Below are 23,172 nucleotides of genomic sequence, written 5' to 3'. Positions count from 1 at the left end.
TGATCCACAGACCTCGTCTTCACAAAGTCCTGTTGCCCTTCTTGTGTTCTTGGGTTCCACTCCCTCTGCTTATGTAACTGTGGGCAAGGGATTGTCTCTCAGACACACGGATATCCTGTACCTAGAGTCTGTACCACAGAGTCGCTGAAACCTCTGTGGACACAGTAGCCGACAGCATCCCATTGCATTGCCCATGGATGGTGCATACTAATAATTGGGGCACTGGGAGATCACATGACAGATCTGTAAAAATCAGCCTTTTCATTTCTCATCGAATATTGTTTGTGGCCTCTCACTGAAGACAGGATATTAGTCTAAATAAAATGAGTGATGGAGAAACAAAGGGATTACAGAGAAAGGAACAAAATACACCTCTATCAGTACTCACTGCCTCATCCCAACAGATGGCTCTTTTGCATACTAAGCATCCAGGCCAACACCTGACCCTAGAAAATGTTCAATAAATGCATGAGTGAATGAAAGAGCTGACCTTATATTCCAGAGTATGTAATCTTTACACAGTATACATTTATGTCTGAAATGAAATGACTTATCTAGCATATGACTACATGCTTTCTATTTTAAAGAAGCATTTATTATTTGGTTTATAATAATATTTTGTTGTTGGAATCTTAGATGGTCTTTTAATAAAAAACCCAGAGCCAGATATTGGGGTGAAAGCTGAAAGATCAGAGAAGCAGAGCAAGCCACAGCCAACCTCACCTCACCAACTCCACAAATCCTCTGACTGAAATCCTGAGTCCTCACCTGAAAGGGTATCAGCTGAACTGCTTTAGTTCCTGTTTCCTCATGCCTTATATACCTTTCTCCACCCTGTCATCATTTCCTGGGATTAAAGGCGTGTATGCTTCCCAGTACTGGGATTAAAGGTGTGCGCCACCACTGCCTGGCTCTGTTTCCAATGTGGCCTTGAACTCACAGAGATCCAGATGGATCTCTGCCTCCCAAGTGATAGGATTGAGATACCACTGTCTGGCCTCTATGTCTAATCTAGTAGCTGGCTCTGTCCTCTGATCCTCAGGCAAGCTTTATTAGGGTACACAATATATAACCACAATATTTGGTATTACATTGCAAAAAATCTCCAACTACATAAACTAAGACATAAACACACCTTTAATACTATCACTGATAAACCATGGCTATTAATACTTTGTTTTTGCATGTTAAAATATATTACTTAAAATTTTTAAATGTCAAATTAAATTATATAATACTTCATTGACATAGCCAGTATGTTCTCACTGAATGTTATGAACTTTGTTTGGGTTTTTTTTTTTAACAACAAAGAAACTTTACTATCTTTAGTAATAAATATATCCTAGATCAGTGGTTCTCAACCTGTGGGTCACAAACTCTTTGGGGGTAGAATTTCTATTTCACAGGGGTTGCTTATCAGATATTTACATTATGATTCATAACAGTAGCAAAATTACAGTTTTGAAGCAATGAAAATAATTTTATGGTTGGCGGGGGGTCGGGGTGGGGGGTCACCACAACATGAAGAACTGTATTAAAGGGTCACACAGCATTAGGAAGGTTGGGAACCACTGCTCCAGAGACAGATCTTTTTTTATTAACTCAGTTTTGTTTTGCTAATTTTATACATTCATAAATAATGCATTCTGATAACTTTCACCCCGATACATGACAATTCCCCTCTTCCCTGCAAATCCCTTTCCCATGGTTATATCTTTATGTTTTGTGACTGCTGAGTTTAGCCCGGGCTACCTGTGTGACAGGACTGACCCTCTCCCAGACTCTATACATAGCTCATGTGTCAGCAGGAGAGAGGTTGGTTCCCACGTGTGATCACCTCCTCCACCCGGTGGTCTTATGCAGGGTTGGTGCAGGAAACCACAGCTCCCTTGCGTTCGCCTTTGCAAATGCCCAGAAGGCATTTCCAAGATCTCCTCAGTACCTTCTGCTTCTGATACTCCTTCCATTCCCTCTTCCACGATCTTCCCAGGGCTGAGTCCTCAGCCATCTCTCGTTCTTAGCACCCTGGGCAGCTGCGAGCCTCCGCCCTTCACTGCAAAGAGTCGTCTCTGGTTAAGGGTGAGAGCAGCATTTGTCTAGCAGTACATACATAGATATTTAGAAGGCCGTCTGTCTGACACTATGTTACCATAACAATAATAGCAAGTCCCTCCCTAGGGGCCTATGACCTCCACAGCCATGGGATTTTTTTTCTTTAATCTTTTTAGATATTTTTTTATTTTTATGTATATGAGTATTTTGCTTGCAAGTATGTCTGTGCAGCATGTGCATCCCTGGTGCCCACAGAGGTCAAAAGAAGACACCAGATCCCCGAAAACTGGAGCTATGGATGGCTGTAAGTTGCCCCGTGGGGACTGGGAATCTAATCCTTGTCCTCTGCAAGAAGAAAATGTTCTGTACCACTGAGCCATCCATCTCTCCAGCCTTAGTCACGGCTATCAGACACAGTTCAAAGTACCAAGCATGGATTGCTCCTTGTGGCACAGGCTCTCAATCCAATCAGAAGGGATTTAGTTACTTCCAAAATGGTCATGCCACACTGTGGGCTCCTTTTACTTCCAAAATAGTCATGCCACTGTGGGCTCCTTTTCAAAGGCATAAATGCTGTGGGATAATGCTTTTGTACACTGGTTTAATAAAACATTGATTGGCCAGTAGCCAGGTAAGAAGTATAGGTGGGAAAAGCAGACAAGGAGAATTGTGGGAAGACTGGAAGGCTAAGTCAGGAGATGCCAGCCCGCCATCCAGGGAGCAGCATGTAATGGCACACAGGTAAAGCCACAGAACACGTGGTGACATATAGATTAACAGAAATGGGCTGAGTTTAAGTGTAAGAGCTAGTCAGTGGTAGGCCTGAGCTAATGGCCGAGCAGTTTTAATTAAAATAAGCCTCTGTGTGTTTACTTGGGCCCAAGTGGCTGTGGACCAGTGGGTGAGAGAGATTTGTCCCAACCATGGGCCAGGCAGGACACAGAAAAACTTCAGCTACACATAAGCTTGCTTTTGAGTTTCAGTTTGACTTACAGGTCCCACACCAGCTAGTCTTTGCCAGAGTAATGCTGTGTAGCAAATGAGCTAGCTACCTTCTTTTTTCAATCCTTATGCATTCAGGGGAAGGGCCACAAGTCACATCCTCATACGATAGGTCTTTCCCGGGATATAGGTTTGGTTCAGTCTGTCTCATGTGTCTCCATAGTTTAAGCCTTGGCTTGTTCCTCATCTACTAACATCCCGTTGTTCAAGATAAGTCACATCAAGCTGTGAGTCAATAGGACAGAGGGATAAACTATGAAATTACATGGGAAAAGCCATCCATGGAAGTCACAAGAAAAAGAGCATTTGGAGAGATGGAGAACTGGGAACAGGGATCTAGGCTGTCACAAGGCCAGCATCCCTCTGCAAATTGTCTCCCTTTAGGTAGGTGTAAGATATTCACTGACTTCTTAAAATAATCCATTATGGTAAGAAACAACTTATACAGATTTTTATAAAGCATCAGTATGACATTCTGAATGCACTGAAAACTGCCTCTTTCTCTTTTAAAGCCTAAATTCCCCACAATCTATGCTCGAGGTGATGTACATGTACTCTTCATTCTGTTCCTTCCTTGGATCTGAATGCTCCATCGAACTCTTCTGAGTGCTCACCATGACACAGCACTCTCCACTGATGTCACCTCTGCATCTCCACATGTCATTTCATCCAGGAGCTACACTTCAAGTTTAAGTAAAGCCTGTAGGAAAAGTTCTTTCTCATTTCTTAATCTACAATCTTTCTACTCTGCCACTCAGAGAAAATTAATATTTTTCTTATATTAAAATGCTCCTCTATTTCTTACACAGCTCTATCATTATTGGAGAGTTAGACATTTTTTTCATTTGGCACATAATATATTTTTAGTGTTTTTACGAAGTTGAACAAGAAGTTAGCCCTGTTGTTGTAATAATACAGTCAGCAAGCCACATGGTGTTAGAATTTGAAGATTGCCTTCTTCTCTCAGCGTCTAAGTCTGCTCTCCTCATCACGTAAACTAAGAAAATTTATGCAATGATGACTTCATAGGAATTATCACAATTGATCTGTTCAAGCGTTTTTAAGTTCAATAACGTAAGTGTTTTGGTCTTTGTCACACAAAATATGCAAGTGGCTTCATTTCCCATTTCTATTTAGGTACCTGATAATGTGTACGGAGTCGCAGTGAGCTTGTGCTCTTGGAGGCTGAATTACTTCTTGATAGGGTGGAAATAAAGAAAGTTGTCTCTTCTGCTGCTGGGGGAGCAATATTTAACAGTATGTCCTCAGCTGGGGCTTGGGTGACCTTCGTGTGAGAGTATTTGGGAAATGAATGGGGCTATTTAATTGTCATAATGCCTGGAACCTGCTGCTGGCATTTAGTGCCTACAGATCAGGAAAAGAGGCTTCCTATAACGTACACACAATTCTTATAATGCACAGAAGTACCAGGTTTCCACTAGACCCTATGATGGAGTGCTGCCTATGGAAAACTGTGTTTTTGGATAATTTGGATAATTAATTGCAAATACTAAAACCAGCTTTAGCCAGTTTTCTTTTTTTTTTTTAAATTCATTTATTTCATGTGTATGAGTGTTTGGCCTGCATGCATGTATACGCACCATATGTGCAGCTGGTGCCCACAGAGGTCAGGAGATTGGGTTGCATCCCCTGTGCCCCTGGAATTAGAGTTAGAGATGGTTGTGAGGCATCATGTGGGTTCTGGAAAACTGAAACCAGGTCCTCTGCATGAGCAACAAGTGCTCTTCTTACCTGCTGAGCCATCTCTGAGGCCCAACCATAGCCAGTTAAAAGTAGAACCAGAATTTAGTATCTGTAGACTAACCAAAAGACACAGAAAACCATGCCGGGAAGCCAAGAGAAATATCAATGCTCCATTACATTGCCAGCTACTCTGAGTGACCCTGTGCCACTATCCACTGTTAGTTCATCAGGCCTACCCAAGCTATGTATGTATGTGGGGGTGGTGTGTATCCATGTTCTCATGTTCATATGCACATGCACATCCAAAGGAACATGTATTTGTACGCATGTGCATGAGGATGTCTGTTGATGTCAGCTGTCTTCTTCAATAGCTTTCCACCTTAGGTTTTGAGAAAAGGTCCCACAGTGGACCTGGGACTCACGTTGATTGGCAAGACTGGCTAGTCAGTGAATTGCAAAGATCTGCTTATCACTATAACCCACCCCCGCACTGGGGCTACAGAGGAATGCGCCCAGTGTTTATTGTGGGTACTAGAGATTTGAACTCAAGTCCTCATGCTTACATGGCAGGAATTTTACCAAACGAGCCCCCACTCTCAGCCCCACTGCTGCTTCTCTGAGCCGTTACCTTCACCAGAATGAGCTGGCTCGATTCAGGATCACCCCCTTTCTTGGTGGAGCCCAGATCCCATATTGAATTTCAGTGCACCAATGAGATGTTCAATTCCAGGAGTCTCCCTGTGGCCTCTTCCCTGGGGAAGCGGGCCTTACAGGTCAGACCTTAACAGACAGAGAAAAGGTCTTCCAAAGATGCTGAGTAGTCACTAACTGTGACAAATGTCCACCAAGTCATCGAAAGTCCTCATTTCAAGCCTTTCCCTGAAGGCAGCAAGAACAGCTTCCAAATTGGTCCTCCAGGATCTCGAAGTATAAACTTAGTCTCTCCCACTGTTGCATATTCATGCTATTTTCTCTGCCTCAATTACCACATCAGATATTTGCATTGGTGCTTATGTGCCATTTTTAATTCTCTCAGCTCTGTAATTTCTGCCTAGCTGGAGGATTCTTGTTTCTTTGTCCTCTCACCTCCCACAACTTTTTCTATCTCACATAAGTACATATAAAAGTGTTTTTCTGAAGTTATAAGTAAGATGAAATATATGCTAGGGGAGAAGAATCAGTGAAGAAATGACAGCTTCCTTTGGTGCAAAGGCGCCATGGAGACACCGTACCCGGGTGGGTTGGGGCAGGAACTGTAGGGAGACATTTGGACTGTTCTCCCAATCTACAATACAGTTACAGGGCAAGAGCCATGTAAGTCGTATAATGACTTAAGTTGGCAGGAATCCCAAAAGGACTCTGCCACTTTTCCAACCTGAGTCAAAGAAAGTAACCGTAAGATGTGGGGTCCTACCACATGAGCACAGCACTTCAAAAGAGGAATTCGGATCATTAGGGGGAAAGCATTTGATGTTTCCAGGGAACATCAAATGACTTTCTCCGTTCTGCTGCTCCGTCTCTAGTTTACTGTCCCTAGCTTTACTGCGACAGGAGAATTTCATGGTCCTCCAATGGTGACTAATAATGAGATTTATAGAGGACTCGTTAGTGCAGTTTCCATTTAAAAACCATCACCTGAGTTGATCAGTTGCATTTAAATAAATTCAAATTAGTGGCTTAAAGTATAGTGTGCTGGAGAAGATAATACCGCCTGCCTTCAGAAGTTCTCAAATTGCCTTCTAAATGAGCCGCATTATCCCCAGTACAGTGATCCAGGGAAGAGTGGCTGTGGATTATATCATAATTTTAAATTCACTAACTCCAAGATAATTGGTCTAATCCTCATTTTAACTGTGAATGGAACTATCTAGGGTTTTATCTTGTTAGTGTGTGCACAACTATCAAATGAATGTAGGGACTGGGAAATGTTTTGAATGTATTCCGAGTTTGTTTTTTTGTTTTTTAGATTTTTTTTGTATCTCTCTGGAAAAGCCGGAATTCACGGGTGTATCTGCAAGATTTTTTTTAAGATAAAATTATTACAAGTGACATTTGAGAGTTCTGAGAATAGATTCTAAATATTTGTCCTCATACCCACACACAGCTCTAGTCCTCACTCCTCATCAAAGAAACTTCTCTTTGCAATGGATAGAGGCCATCAAAGAAAACCACAACCAATCAAAATGCAGGGTTGTGAGCCCACCACAACCAATCAAAATGCAGGGTTGTGAGCCCAGTTCCATCTGACACATCTACAATACAACCCCTACATCTAAGGCTCAGGGATTATTGAAGAAGACAGAACAGAAATATTGTAAGCCAGAGAAACATGAGGTTTGCTGTGAGATTGTGTCTTCTGTGAATGTCAGAAGCTACACCCATGAAATCTCACCAACATGGCCACCTAACCAAGGATGATACCAGCTGACATGCTAACCTGGGAAGGGGAAAGCTCAGGAGGCCTCAACCTTAGACAAAGAACTACAGGCAACTGAGGAACGCTGAGAGCAGAAGACATAGAGTCTTCCCTAGGGAAGAGCGTTTCAACTAGTTATCCAATACTAAGTGGTCAGCCCTGAAAATGCATACATATAGGTAGCATTATATAGACTAAACAGGTTACATTATGCATTTAGGAATATATACGTGTGTGTGTGTGTATGTGTGTGTGTGTGTGTGTGTGTGTGTGTGTGATATGTTCTCACATATACATATCACATATATATGTAATAACAAAAAAGGGGCCATGAATTTGAAAGAGAATAAAGGAAGCAAGGTAATATGGGAAGATTTGGAAGGAAGAAAGGGATTAAAATGACATAATTAAAATATCAAAAATTTGGGCTGAAGAGATGGTTCAGCCATTTAAAAGGCTAGACTCACGACCAAAAAATCAAAAAAAAGGAAAGAAAATTCTTAGAACAGTGACTGACAATAAGTTATCTAGTCACCAATTTACACTTGAAGATGCTACATCTGTTTTGATTTTGACGAGGGCATGAAACTCTTAATTTGTTATACAAGTTAATGTCTAGTTTCTGCATCTGTGAACAGAAGAGCAAACATGTCTTATTGGTTGTATGCCTGAAATGACATGTAGACTATGAAGTTAAACTGCTGTCCTTACCTCCTTATTAGAACATGAGATTTCTGGGAACTGACACATTCGTGGTTTTCCAGAGACAATCATTTGAATTCTCACTCTGTCCTAGATGTAAACCTAGTACAGATAGAACATTCTTAAGCCAAAAGTAGAAAATATAAAGGTTCCAAAATTCGAAACGTTTTGAATGCTGACATGACATCAGAAGTAGAAAACCCTTCACCTGGCCTCATGGGATGAGCTGGAAATACAGGCACACTAAAAATTACATGAACGACCTTGAGCCGATGCATAGGATGTATTACATCAAACAGGTGAAGTTCATGTTCAGACATGGGACCCAGAGCTAAGACATCACAAATATTCCAAAATCTGGAAAAAAAATCTAAAATCAGCTATACTTCTGATCCCAGAAATTCCACAGAAAGTACAGCAACCTGTGTGTCCAAAAGACAAAGGCCCTCCAGTTAGTCTACGCTGAGATGAGGATTGGTAGAACCTAAGATTTCACAAGGGAGGCCAAGTTCAAAGCTTACAGAATATTGTTCCAACTGTTTAAAGAATTACTTTCTAATATCTTTTATTCTCATGGGATCTTTTTTTCTAGGGACTGACTCTTAAAATGTTGGAACGTGGTTCTAAATGAGAATATTCCCCACAAGGGTTCGCTTCATGAAACGGACAACCAATACATAAAATAGGAGGGGACATCCTCCAGAAGGTCACATCTAATGTCACAAGGCAGAATGATGTGACCCAGTGCAGCAGCCAGCAGATGGCAGCTTCAAGGTAAATCCCAAAGAAAACGGTCCTAGGCTCCTTGAAACCACCTGGCCTGGAAGCAAAGCTCAGAAAGTGAACTAGCTTGCTCAAGAACACCCATCAGTGTTAAGTCCAAGTCGAGACGCAACAGTTGCTTCCTGGTCCAGTGTTTTTGTGAACAGGTTCATGTGGGGATTCCACTGACAAGGATTAGAATCATTAGGTATGTGTTTTCTATCGTATTAGCTCACCACTCCCATATTTGTAGAAATTCAGGGGTGTGTGTGTGTGTGTGTGTGTGTGTGTGTGTTTCAGGGACTTTATTACTCATCTTTAATTTCTGAAATGTTTTATTTGGTAAAGGGAGGAAATAGCCCATTGTAGAAAGTGTCACCTTTGAAGTAGAACAGATTTGAGTTTAAATATAGCCCTATCTTTTGTTCACTTTACATCCTTGGGCCATTTCAGCACATAGGTCTCCAGTTTTCCTAGTCTAGAAAGTACTAATTACTTCCTACTAGGACCACTTAAGGGAAGGAATTTAAGCATACGCCCAAATCACCTGGCACATGGCCCTGGCCTTCATGGGTATTTAACAATGGAAATAGACGGGCAACTAAAGTTAACAGAAAGACATGGAATTGGGGTTGAAAACAATACTTTTCTTTCAAGCTACTCAGATCAGGAATAACTCCTTGAGGAGAAGATATAGATGATGCTAAGAAATATCAATCTGAAATTGTTCATGTGGATTACCAGATTTCACCAAAGGAGCTATGATGGAACACTGGGGCCACTGAATTGTGGCTCAGGTCCAAATTCCTAACATCTTTGTGGCTTTGGCTAGGGAGCCCAACCTCTGGACGCTGTGTCCTCTTTAGAAAAACAAGGAAAGGCCTAAGCATTTTTGTTTCCTTCCTTTGGGGTTACTCAAGGAAATCTGTAATGACCTTCCTGGCTAAGTGAGGGTTCCCAGTAGGCAGCTTACAAGGGAGCTGTGGCTAGCCACAAAGTGGGGATTCATGGTCAGCCCCTCAGAAGGGGTTCATGGCCAACTGCAGGGGGGTGGTTCACAACCAGCCGCAGGGGGAGGGGGGTTAATGGCCTACTGATGGGGGGGTCATAACCAGCCATGGGGGGAGGTTCATGGCCAGCCCCTCTCACTGGAGGTTCATGGCTGGCTTCTTGGAGGGGGTTCACAGCTAGTAGCTAGCAGATCTGTATATCTAGATGAACTTGCCCTCTTCATCATTGTGAGGAAGAATCTAGCGACACGGGATTAGTTATTTTGAAGACATCACTCAGGTTGTCTTTGAATTTTGTTCTGCTGTTCCTTGTGTATGAAGTTGACTGATTTGAAATCAGGAAGCAGTCTGAAGTTAACAGTGATGTGATGGTGGACTTCCTTAGCACAAAGACAGAAAACAATGAACTACAGAGACCCTGCTCATGACTTGGGGACACCAACAAGGACCCAGTGGTTTCCAGAAGAACGAAAAGGAAAAGCAACAGGGAAACAGTACGTTTATTAAGAGGCATGAAAATGTAGGAACTCCTAAAGTATTACATTACGAATTAATGTTGTATCATTTATCCAGTGAAAAAAATAGGCAAAATCCATGAGCAAACTGGATCATATAAGTGAGATTATACATATCTGATCTCTAATCATTTCCTTCCCCCACCATCTATTAGTAGTAGCAATTTAAAAATGACTATTGAAAAAGCTGTTACAAATAAACATCATTTAAACGGGGAGAAACATTTTAAGAATGATCTTTTAAAAATGAACCAGTACAAACTATTCAAATTGTGAAGAACACAGGGAGGCTTGGGGCTTGTCTTCGGAGAAGTAGGAAATAAAAACACTTAAGAAATGAAAAAGCAAACTGCATTTTCATCAGTGAAAAATAATACACTTGGATATTATAAAACATTCTTAACCAGTGACTGCAATGATTACATTTACAAATGTTCATTCAAGTACTGATACTCAATAAGCATTCAAAATCTCATCAAAAGTAATGTGAGACTGGACAAGGCCGGACATTGTCTTTTGAAGGAAAAAGGGCCTTATCAACAGGAGGCAGGCAACCCTCAGAATACTGTCCCTTAGAATACTGTTGTTGGTTTTACTTAGTTCTGCTGTTTTTGTCTACAAAGGATTTTTCATAGTCAACGTTGTGTTTTTTATCTGCAAGGACCCATGGAACATCTCACAACAGCTAATTAAGAAGTTATTTCTATAAAATGAGTCAACAACACCCAAATAAACATTCTAAAACTCAATTTCAGCCGATGATGATGATGATAAGGCAAAAATATGTTTTCTTTGGCAAGAAGTTGTTAATTCCTCACCAAATGTTGGTTCGTGAGCTTTGTAGAAACTGTAAGAACACTCTGGTTATTTACCAAAGGGCTGTGGACCGGACTGAGAGTTCATAAACTTTACACCGTCCTAACAGCAGTGGAGAGCTACAGCCAAGTCACGCAGAAATCAGCATTCCTGTGTGATCACCGTCGCTAAGAACTCTTCCTTCAAAAAGCTCCTTCCTAATCATGGCCTGAGTCTCAGGCTTTAGCAAAAGTTCCTTTATCTGTTTCACTTTGGACTTCAGCTCCATCCTTTCTCGGTGCAAAGCTTCATTAATTAAGTCTTGACTCCCAACTGGTTTCTTGCCTAAGGGGAAAAAAATTATATAATACATTTAAAGTACAAATATCAATGAAATACATTAAGTATGGCACACTGACTTATCAAAATAAGGCTGAAAAAAAATCTTTAAAATGTTACCCACATTCCATAGAAAAGACTGCATTTTGCCAAAAATATATAATTTACATGAAACTTAATTTACTGTAAATAAAGATCACTGCATGGTAACACCACACCGGGGACAAACACAAAACATTGTGGACTCACTACACTCATGATCATTTCAACAGTGACAAACAGAATTCAGTACTTGATAGCTGTGTGCAAGTTTTGGCCTCACATAAAGTAGCCAAATGCTCTAAGCAATGTAAACGGCAGTATTCCATCGGTGGAGAGTTCTCTCCCTCGACCTGGCAGGCCTTCTGGAAGTGCCCCCTCTCCCTCGCGCATGCTCGATGGTACATGAGCTTGGGATTGTCCTTCTGTGAATTAATTTCTTCTGCTGGCCCCAGCACCCCATTCTCTTCTGTTGTGCCGCAGCAACACCAACGCCATCGATCATTAAACGTGTTAGGCGATCTCCGGGGCTTGAACAAGACACTTAAAGAGCACATTGCAAGTCAGTCTGCGACTTAGCGGAGGGGCAGGGGTGCTTTTCACAGCGCAGTGGCAACAGGTTCCACTCTCACTTCCTGTTGTTATCACTGCCTTTGCCATTCTGATTGGCCTCTTCAGCTTTGGTGGAGTTCCCCTCCCCCGGCTGCTTTTTGTTCTGCGTTTCTTCCAAATACTGTTGGACAGCCTTGAGCACGGCGCTCTCCACCAGTCTCTTACTGAGCCTGACCAGTTCGGCATCCTCAGGCTCCCCTCGGTCCTTCTCACCTACATTCCACAAGAGAAGAGAGGTCACTGAGCTCATATTGCCATAGCAACGAGGCCACCAGGGCCCAGCTAGTTCAGCTAGTCAAAAGAGCAAGTGTCCTTCACTCTGGCAAATGGGATCTATAAATCCAACAGGAATGGGTTGCCTTTTCCTATGACTTTTGTCTATTGCTCGAGACAGTCCATTAGACATGCCCTTGTTGGGAGCGCTGTGGCCTTCCCATTTCTACAGGGCTTTTGTGCTCCTCTCTCGCCCAAGGCTAATGACTGCTGTTGGAGCTGTTTTTGCCCACCACCTGAGGTCTCAGGCACATGAATTCACCAAGGAGATCTGGATCTGCTGCTCCCTCTCCAGTGCTAATTATCAGGGAGCCAAGATTCCCCTGTCATCTCATGACTCGGGATCATTCATTTTTAAATGCTTGGCACAGAGACTGGCTGTCGATAAACTCCCAGCACTCGCCCCAAGGCAAATGAGGTAACCAGTGCCAGTAGCAGTGGTTTAAAATAGGACTGCAAGACCAGCATTCTATGTTTAAAATCTCACTGCTATCACTGTACTCAAGAGACGGGAAATTCTCCCAAGAAGAGTTACGGTCGTTATGGTAACTTCCTAGCTGCCACTCTCTTCTGATCATTCTGCTATCCTGCTAGTGACGCTCCAGGTGTAAGTAAAGTACTCACTTTAGTGTCTTGTAAAAGAGCTACTTCTCCCATGTTCTCATGCTATGCATCACCCTGCCACTCTCCAAATCCTCTCTTTATTCGGGAAAGGCAAAGGGGCTCCTTCACTAAGTCCCTCCCTCCATTGATGGAGGTGGGAAAGCAGCTGCATCGTGTTGAAGAAGTCCTCACATTGCCCACAGTCAGATGAGCTCAGTGTGGGGCCATCACCCACGGGCTCATGAAGACAAAGCCAGGACTACCCTGGCATGTTCGGGTCTGGGCCAGGAGGATACGGTGAGCGTAAGCAGGAAGACAGATACTATTTTCTATCCTCATATATAACAGGGCGTGGAGAACAAAAGAAGATGTGCAAAGGTAATCCCTGGCCCCAAACTGCCTTCAGAGCCCTGTTACTTGTCTACACCACACATGTAGGACCAATTCTGCTGACAGCCACCCCCCAACCTGCCTAGGGACAGACATCACAAATGAAAGCAAGGATGGGTGAAGACCAACCTAGAGAGATGCCTTTGCAACTGCTTCCCCTCAAATGTGGCAATATGGCGCCAAAGATCAGAAGTCTCAGCACATGTGCAGTGCAAACTGTGTTCAGAATTGAGTAAGCTTTGGCTTGGTGATAATTACAGAGAATCTACTAACCAGATACATCATATTGGGAAAAGAAGAAAAAATTCATTACTCACATAACTTTAGGCAAAAGTTCAGATTTTTACTAGTAAGAATGCATGGAAATGGTGCCTAATATTTAAATTATTTGCTCTCAATTTTATAGCACAATATTTACCCTGTGCAGATGATATTTCCATATGCATTACAGGCAACTATCTGTCTAGTAGCTCTTCAAATTTAAAACAGGAAATCAGATGCAAATGAAGAGGAGCTATTTAAGTCCCTTTCAAGGCACTGTAAATGACTGTCTAAACCTCTCACCTAGGCTCTACACCCAGGCCAGTGATTGGATGTTTGTGGACAGTTCCAGAACTCTACTCAGCTTTCTCACTGGTAAGAGAACAAGATTGGATTTCATTAATAACTCATTCTCCAAAAATCCCTCTCAGGTCTAATATTATGGACCTTGTTATTTCTGTCAGTGAAGGGTCTCCGTGGCTTTAAATGTTAAGATCATTTTAAATACCCTGGGTTTGTGGTATAGACTAGTATTCTCATACTCAGGATGAAGTTCAAGGCTAGCCTGCGTTACAGAGGAAGACCTTTCCGCAACATCTTTCCTAGAAAGAGGTTTGAAATATAAAAGCCTTCCCACAAAAATGTTCATTTCCCTTCTGGCTGTCCAATTTTTGCTCATGCTTTTACTATTATCCAAGCCACTCAATCTGAAAACCTGATTAGCCTTGACACATCCGTGCCCTCCATCAGCACACTTAATTGCAGAACACTGTCAACATAAGCTTCACGATTTCTCCTGCCAACAAGGCACCTGACAAAATGCCTCTAGATTAACTTTTCTAAAATGTCCCTTTCAGACTGAGGGGTGGTGGTGTGTATTTTTAATCACGATGCTCAGGAGGCAGAGGCAGGAGGATCTTGGTGGATTTGAGGCCAGCCTGATCTACAGATCAAGCTCCAGGCCAGACAGACAGGATATACAGGGAGACTTTGTCTCAAAAAGCCTATTTATTTGTTAATGAAAAAATAAGATAAAATCTCCACTTACCAGAGAAACAAGCTTACATACCCTTCCAGACCATTCCCTGTCACTAGGTGACCCTACCCTTTCCCTTCTAATCAATATTTTACTTACTCCATGAACTGTTCCTCTCCTCGCTCAGCTGGATGGGCGAACTGCTACAGGATTCCAGTAACTCTGTGTATATAGCACATGGTCATTGGCTATTTGGCCATTTATTCAATGAGTGTGTCTAAAGGATCTACTTACTATGTGCCTATAGAAATGCAGCCCACATTCTCTCAGCCTATAGAAATGCAGCCCACATTCTCTCAGCCTATAGAAATGCAGCAGAAAATAAAACAAAACAAGGTCCTATTGGCTTTTTTAGAAGTTCTTTTCTAAATTATGCACATTTTTTTTTTTTAATGAATCAACAAAGGCACAGTCTGGTGGCTGGGAAGATGGTTCAGTCAGGAACATCCCTGATGCAAGCATGGCACCCGAGTTGGGATCCCCCAGCACCCACCTAAAAAGCTGGGTGCAGTGGTACCCATCTGTAATTCTGGCACTGGGGAAGCAGAGACAGGAGCATCCCTGGAGCCCACTGGCCAACTAGTCTACCCTATCGGTAAACTCCAGATTCACTGAGAACACATAAGGTGGGGTGTGATCAAGGAAGGAGCGGACATCTATCTCTGGCTTCTACGTGCACGCATTCACATGTACATGTACACATGCATCCACCTATATGTACATGTCCCGCCCCCCTACACACATACACAGGCTTGAGGACAGAAACTCTGATCAGTCTCTGCTACCTTCCTCTCTCCTAACATATGGCACAGTTTATCCATCACAATAAGAGCTCAATAAATTTTTTTTTGGTTCTGCCTAGTGAATTTTTAATTGAAATCCTTGAAAGCAGTAGCAACAGTTTTGAATATTGTTATTGCTCTATATAAATAGCACACCATGGCCAGAAATTTAAATGTAAAATTAAATCTAAATAAGAGCAGAGAATTTCAGAATAATTCAAATATCTATGTGAAAAAAATCTACACTAATTTTGCCTGATGAACCTGATCAATTAGACAAATATTTCTCCCAATGGTGATCAGAAATTAACAATCACAATAACTAATTATTTCATTAACCAACCAAAAACAAGCAAATTAGCAAATCTTCCAGATCAGACCTGGACTGGAGCTTTCTCACATACTTTCTGCAAATCCACTCAGGCCATTAATACGACCTCACAGCAAACCGGGCATGGTGGCACAGGACCGTAACCCCAGCACTCAGGGAGGATAGGGCAGGAGGATGAGAAACGAAAGCTTATCCTGGGCCACAGAGGGAGCTTAGGGCCAGCCTAGGCTACATGGAACTCTGTAAACGTTTCTATATATGTATGTATGCATACACATGTGTGTCCTGGGAAGGCCTATCACAGAGCTCTGTAAGAATGCACTTGTCTAAGAAGCCAGAATCTTCACTCCAGGGAGAACTTGACTTACAGTTTTCAACACAGAGAGACATTTTCAGATTAAAGTTACGCTGTATTTCTCCTCTGCCTAATACTTGCATAAGGACAGTCGTCCCTCACACTGACCTCTAAGATAAAGGGCATTCCCTGATGCCTCGTTAACAATGGTAGCTCATCACAGTATGGCAATATACACACTCTCTTTTGATTCCAGTGAGATACTAACAAAAATATTCCTAACAAAAGCATCAAACTCATGATCAAAAATATCCCTTCTTGGTTTATTTGGTTTACTGACTCTCATATCTACTTAAACAGCTTAACTTTTGCTTTGGATACTGCAGTTGAGAAATCTCCCTGACATATCTTTAGTGGTTGTGTTTGTGACCGAGTCTCACTCTGTAGCCTAGGACAGCATAGAACTCATTACCTAGCCTAGAATGGCTAGATCAGACATCAGACAATAATCCCCGTCTCAACCTTCCAAATGCAGGAATTATAGGCATAAACCACCACACCCAGCTTCATCATTTCCTATGAAAATCCTAAAAAATATATAAGTAATGATAAATCTTTTAAAACTACAAAACCCAGTCAAATGTGGTGGCATATGCCAACAATCCTAGCACTTGGGAGGCTGTGGCAGAGGGTAAGTGAAAGTCTAGCCTGTACTTTAGACTGAGTTTTAGACCACTCTGGGCTATAAAGTGAACTTATCCCCAAGTATCATTCACTAAATGAGAATAAGTCCACTCAACACAGTATGTCCTGAAAGGCACAAAATTAAGATATTTTTCAATAAACTTCACATGAGCAATTAGGAGTAAGTAACTCTCTACAAGTGTGGCACCATTTATCCACTGTCTGTACCCATTATTCTGTCTTTGTTTATATTTATCTGAGAGCTTTGTGACCAACACAAGCCAGTGATAAGGTTTATTTTTTGTGATCATAAAAAGAAAAGAACTCACCAGACAGTGGTGATGCACGCCTTTAATCCCAGCACACAAGAGGCAGAGCCAGGAGGATCTCTGTGAGTTCGAGGCCAGCCTGGTCTACAGAGCAAGATCCAGGACAGGCTCCAAAACTACACAGAGAAACCCTGTCTCGAAAAACCAAAAGGAAAAAGAAAAGAACTCCTGAGTGGTGGCAAGCAAATTTTAGAACTTCTAGGATAATGTAAGGTGAGTCTTGGTGTGGCTCCATTGGTCTTAACATACTAGCCGAGCTGACCCAACACAAGCTTGATTGATGTCACATGTAAGGCTCTAGAGATCGCCAGTACTTACTGACAACATCTAAGTGCCTGTCTGTACTGACAAGAATAAATCAATAGATAGTAATTTGATTTTTTGTTTGTTTGTTTGTTTGTTTGTTTGTTTTTTTCCAAGACAGGGTTTCTCTGTGTAGCTTTGCGCCTTTCCTGGAACTCACTTGGTAGACCAGGTTGGCCTCGAACTCACAGAGATCCGCCTGGCTCTGCCTCCCGAGTGCTGGGATTAAAGGTGTGCGCCACCACCGCCCGGCGTAATTTGATTTTTTAAGAAGCAGAAAATATTGCATAAGAATGAAAGAGGGAGGATGAAGGGAGGGGGAAAGACACACACACACACACACACACACACACACACACACACACACACACGCGCACACGTACAGTGGGGAGACATCAAAATGAGAACATTCACACCTGAGAACATTAGCCACTGTCACTACACACCAAGTGTCAGAAGCCTTCTTTGGGAAAGCAGGGCTCCTCTGACCCCCAAGGCTGCAGCAGCAGCTCTGCGGCTGTCCCCATACCACAAAAAGAACATATTGTGTTATGCCGTAAGGCCTATGGATACTGTTTGCATTAGCATGAGAAAACACAGAAGAAGAAAAGCTGAGAGATCTATGAATGTTCCAAGGCATACACAACACAAAAGGAAAACTGGTGGGAAGGTTTGGCTCTCTCACACTGCTGGAAAACTATAAAAAGGATGCCTGGAAAGACAAACAGCCAACAAAGAGGAGAAGATTCCCTAGGAAACAGCACCTGACCTAAGGGGCTTTCCAATGTGATTAAAATAGTAATAGCAAGAAAGGGAAGGTCAGAAAATGGGAAGTCTCTCCACTGAAATGCTGCACCCAGGGAGAAATATAAGTGGTATTAAAAACCACTGCTACTTATGGCGGCCCATGCAATAATCCTAGTACTTGGAGGGTAGAGGTTGGAGGAGCCACAGTTCAAGGTTATCATCATTGGCTACACAGTGAGTTCAAGACAAGCCTTGGCTACAAGACACATTGTCTCAAAAGTCCAAACAAAGGAAAGCAAGGCAGAACCAGTTACTGAAACAGCAATGGGGAATAGGAAGGCATGGAAGAGGTTGGTACTGAAGCCGGGTTTTCTGGAAAGATCCAAGGAGAAAACCCCACAAAGGAAAGGCTCAATAGCCTGATGGGCTTTTCGCTTCCATAAGCCTGTCCATCTCACACTAAACTGAAGCCACATGTGGCTTGCCAATACTTGGTGTGAAAAGAATCCCTCACTCTACTAGGAAAAACTCTTGAGTGTTTTCAACAAAGTCAATGAGGCAAATGTGGGCAAGTTAGGCCTTGAGACACAAGGAGACAAGACTTCGTGAGGAAAGTGTGCCATGTTGGCAACAAAGCTGAAGGTCACAGATGTGCCTGTGTAGCCTGTAGGGCTTGACAGCAGTTCCCCACAAACAATTGCTCATAGTCACTGAGGACGGCAGAGCAGTCGGGGAAGCCACCTTGGTGATGCTTCAGTACACTCACAGACGGCCTTACTGGTCTGCAGTCAGGGTTGTGAAAATGGCCAGACATGGGTGTCCCATGCCTGAATCACAGAACTAGGAAGATAGAAGCAGGAGGTCTAGAAGTTAGGGGACAGTGTGGGTTCCACAGTAAGGATTGGGGGCTGGAAACACAAAGGAGGAAATGAATGGAAACAACAACTTCACTTGGATCTGAACGCAGGCTACCTCGGCATCTTCCCATTACTCGCAAAATTTACACTTGCTGCTCTAGAAACCTAATTACACCCGCCTTAGAAGAGGACTTTTGTTCTTAACTGTGGCCATCTTGTCTTTTGTCTGCCTAGTGAAAATGAAGCACTAACTACAGGCCTGTGGGCTACTCACAAAGTTATCATAAACTGACACTGTCCTTGGACCCTTGTCTGCAGAAGGATTTGGCTGTATGTCCCATGTAAATGAAGCTCCTCTTGGTCTGCACCCAAGCTCTCCCCACAACACACAAACAAAACACTAAAACCCTTAGGATGACTCCTATCACCTAGGCCCTACAGACCATGGTTCATATAGTTATATCAAAGATGGGGAAAGACAAAGTTGTATTTATAAGTCAGTCTCCCTAAGGACTCTCTTACCTCCATTTTCTTAAGAGATGTTTCTCTTTTATAGTCTCTAACTCTGCAAATGGCCCAAACTCACCAACTGAAGGTCAGAGAGTTTTAATTTGGGTAAAACCAAGAGTTAACTATGATGTCTACCAAAAACTTTCACTTCAAATATAAAGACAAAAAAAAAAAAAATCAAAGGTAAAGGATGGAAGATTCACCACAGTGATGATTACCAAAAGAAGGCCAGATAATCCATATCAGACACTGAGACCTCAGAAAACAGAAATTATTAAGAGAGAAAAAATCATATAACATACAGGAACCAATTCAAGAGGATATAAAATCCCCAATGAGGACTGTGCTGTCTGTCCACACTGCTATTATAGAAAGTTGAGTAACCCACAGGTAACAGAATTCCATTGCTCACAGCTCTGGAGGGAATTCCAAACTCAAGGCTCTGGAATTTGCACTATGGTAAAGGGCAGGAAGGCATGCAGGCAGGAGGCCCTGGGTGTGGCCCCTTTATGAAGGCACCTCATCTGATGTCGCTGCTGAAAGCCCCATGTCCCCACTGGCAACCCCTGAGGTGGAGGAGCCTCCTCAGACTACAGCACCTCTGTACCCGAGGCCAACCGACAGAATTAAAAAGTTCATGCAAACGCTCTATTGCAGTTGGAAATTTTAAGGTCACTCTCAAGACCTGATACCACATGGAGAAATTTCAGGAAAATACAGATTATTTGAATCACACTATAAACAAATCCACCTCAATAAAAATTATACAAGACCCCACTCTGCAACCACAGAATAAAAATCATTTTTAGTGCACAGAAAACTTTTACCAAAGAGAGATCATTTTCTCACCCATAAAACAAGCTGAAGAATGAAGAAGTAATGACTACACTCAGTCCACAGTCTCAAGCCACGATGGAGTCAAATTAAGAAATTCATAACAGGTATCTCGAGAATTCTTCAATAATATAGAAGTTAAACAACATCCCTTAAAATAACTCACGGACTGAAGATATTCAAACTAACTCAAATACTTCAAAGCTTTTAGCGGGGTTGAGGACTTAACTCATGGAGAGTACTTGCCTAGCAAATGTAAGTAAGGTCTTGGGTTCAGTCCTCAGCATTATCTTAAGAATAGTTATGAGACAGACGGAGGATAGATATGAATAGACTATCTAAAAGGGAGAGTATATATGAAAAACAAAACCAAACATATCCCAATTTATAACAAATGTTATACTATTAAGAATTTTATTAGAAAATGAGAAAACTTAGAGATCCATTATGAAGGCTGCCACATTAAGAACAGAGAAAAAAAGAACTATTTAACCCCAAGGCCAGCTAAAAGAAGGATGTAGAGCTAGGCTTGATCCCCTCCAAGGGCCAGCCTTTAACTTGGTGATTCTACAAAAAAATCAGTGACACTAAATGTGGAGCTGATTTTGGGAGCAGAAATTAGTGGAACTAATAAAGCTCTATCTAGATCTTATTTGGGAACAAAATTTAGTAAGTATGCATTAATAAAAAATATTTTATTAATAAAAAATTATTATTAAAAAATGTGATGGAGAACATCACCATCGACTACTCAAACATTGAGATTAATATTTAAATACCATGAGCAATTTTGTCCCAATAACATCATGAACAAATGACACAAACAAGCATCTGTCCTTGAAGGACACAAACTACTCCACTGCATTTCAGAGGGAAAACTGATGAGTTGAACAACCTGCACCTGTTAAAGAAACCAATTATTGAAAATCAGGAAAAGGGCCCAGAAAGCTGGCTGTACTGTAAAAAGAGGAAAATTACCAAACATTTTAAGAAGAAACCTTAGCAATTCAGTCTTCCAATCAATCAATCAATCAATCAATCAGAGAGGGAATCCGTCCTAATTAGCCAAACCAGACTGTGAGAAACAAAACCTCTACAGACCAATCAATGCTCCTTACTATAATTGGTTTGCTGAGGCGATCTTACAGATTTCTGTCTATCTCTGAAATGTCTGTTTGGTTTCACTGATGTATGTGTCTAACTTCATACCAATACCACACTGCCTTTGCTGCTGTGATTTCAAAGTAAGTCTCAAGATAAAAACCAGATCCAAAGCCATCTAAGCCAAGTGATTGTCAACACAGGTACAGAAGCAATTAAATGTGTTATGGTAATCTTAAGAAATGGTACTAGAATCACTAGATACTCATGCCAAGCTAACAAGCAAACACACCTCTCATCCTGTAGTGCAGACCACACACGCAAATTAACTCAAGTAGGATCATAGGTGACTATTAGGGCTCAAAACACAAAGCATGTAGATGAGGTTACCCAAGAGCTTCTTAGTGGCCTTGAGTTTCTTAACTAGGACATCAAAAGTATTAACTACAAAAAAAAAAAAAAAAAAGATACACTTGGCTTCATCAAAAAACAAAACTTTTGTTTCCCTCACAATACCATTAAGAAAATAAAATGCAAACCACAGAGTGAGAGAAAATATCTGGAAAGCACAGCCTTTAAAGAATTTGACCATAAAACCAAAGCGCAGCCAGGTGGTGGTGGTGCATGCCTTTGATCCCAGCACTCAGGAGGCAAAGGCAGGCAGATCTCTGTGAGTTCAAGGGCCAGTCTGGTCTATAGAGTGTTCCAGGACAGCCAGAGCTACACAGAGAGACCCTGTCTTGAAAGACCAAAAATAAATAAATAAATAAATAAATAAATAAATAAATAAATAAATAGGTATTTTAAAATGGAATAAGAAAACAATCAAATATAAGAATGACCCAAAAAACTGAAGAGTTACTCCACAAAAGATGTATGCATGGAGCCTGGATGTGATGGTGGCACAAGCCTTTAATCCCCACACTCAGGATGCAGAGGCAGGCAGATCTCTGGTTTGAGGCCAGCCTGGTATATATAGTGAGTTGTAGAATGGCCAGAGCTATGTAGAGTTACCCTGTCTCAAAAACAAAACAACAACAAAAATGTATGGATGGCCAAGAAGTGTGGCAAAAGACAGTCAACATCATTAGTCATCAGGGAAAGGCAAATTACAGTCACAGTGAGACGACACTACTCACCCACTCAAATGACTCAGTTAAAGGGACACACAACACACCAGGTTGCTGAGGACATGAAGCAAGCAAGTAGAACTACTATTACTGGTGGGAATGCAAAAATCCCAGTTTGGGGAATTTGGAGAAATTCTTATAAAATTTGAGTATATTCTTACTACACTATCCAGCAATCTCACCTCTAGCTTGACTTGAAAACAGATGAAATGACATCATACGCTCACCAAATCACTTACACCAATGTCTGGAGTAGCTCTATTCAAAAGTGCCCTAAACTAGAATCTACCCAAACACCCTTCATCTGACGAATTGAACCGAAAGGCTGTGATACATCCATGCAATGAAAGAATGTTACAGAGGAATGAAACCCTGGCACATGCTGCAACACAGATAATTCTAAAATATGTGATGTGAAAGAAGTCAAACCAAAGAGACCACATACTGTGTGATCTCATATTTGATATTATGTAAAAGGCAAAGCTAGATGGGAAACAGACCAGTGGTTCTTGGGAGCTGGGAGATCAACAGGAAGGAATCTGGAACAGTTTTGGAGGGTGGTGGAGCTGTCTATGACCTCGCTTGTGGTTATTATGATTCTTACGTTCATCAAAACTCACAGAACTAGACATGAGCAAGAGCAGATTAACCATATGTAAAATACACTTCCCTTTTAAAAATGTGAACGGGAACAGCTTCTTCCCGGTGATGAACACCCAGTGTTGTGTCTATGGGGGTCAAATGGGGCTCGCTGGCTG

General features: G+C 41.9%; 1 protein-coding gene across 2 annotated transcripts in view; it reads right to left on the bottom strand.

Moving 5' to 3' along the window:
* Nucleotides 1–10,738: 10,738 nt before the first annotated feature.
* Akap7 (A-kinase anchoring protein 7) overlaps nucleotides 10,739–23,172 on the bottom strand; it is a 137,351-nt gene continuing 124,917 nt past the window's right edge. Inside the window, exon 8 of one of the 2 annotated variants that reach the window (XM_059272638.1) lies at nucleotides 10,739–11,303. In XM_059272638.1, coding sequence (XP_059128621.1) covers nucleotides 11,110–11,303 — 194 coding nt within the window. In that variant the 3' untranslated portion in view covers nucleotides 10,739–11,109. Of the gene's footprint in view, nucleotides 11,304–11,437; nucleotides 12,162–23,172 lie in introns of those variants that run through there. The other variant, XM_059272637.1, reaches the window with a different exon arrangement.

Source organism: Peromyscus eremicus, chromosome 8b (genome assembly GCF_949786415.1).
Source record: "Peromyscus eremicus chromosome 8b, PerEre_H2_v1, whole genome shotgun sequence".
Lineage (NCBI taxonomy): Eukaryota > Metazoa > Chordata > Mammalia > Rodentia > Cricetidae > Peromyscus > Peromyscus eremicus.
This window is presented reverse-complemented; position numbering and strand designations above follow the sequence as displayed.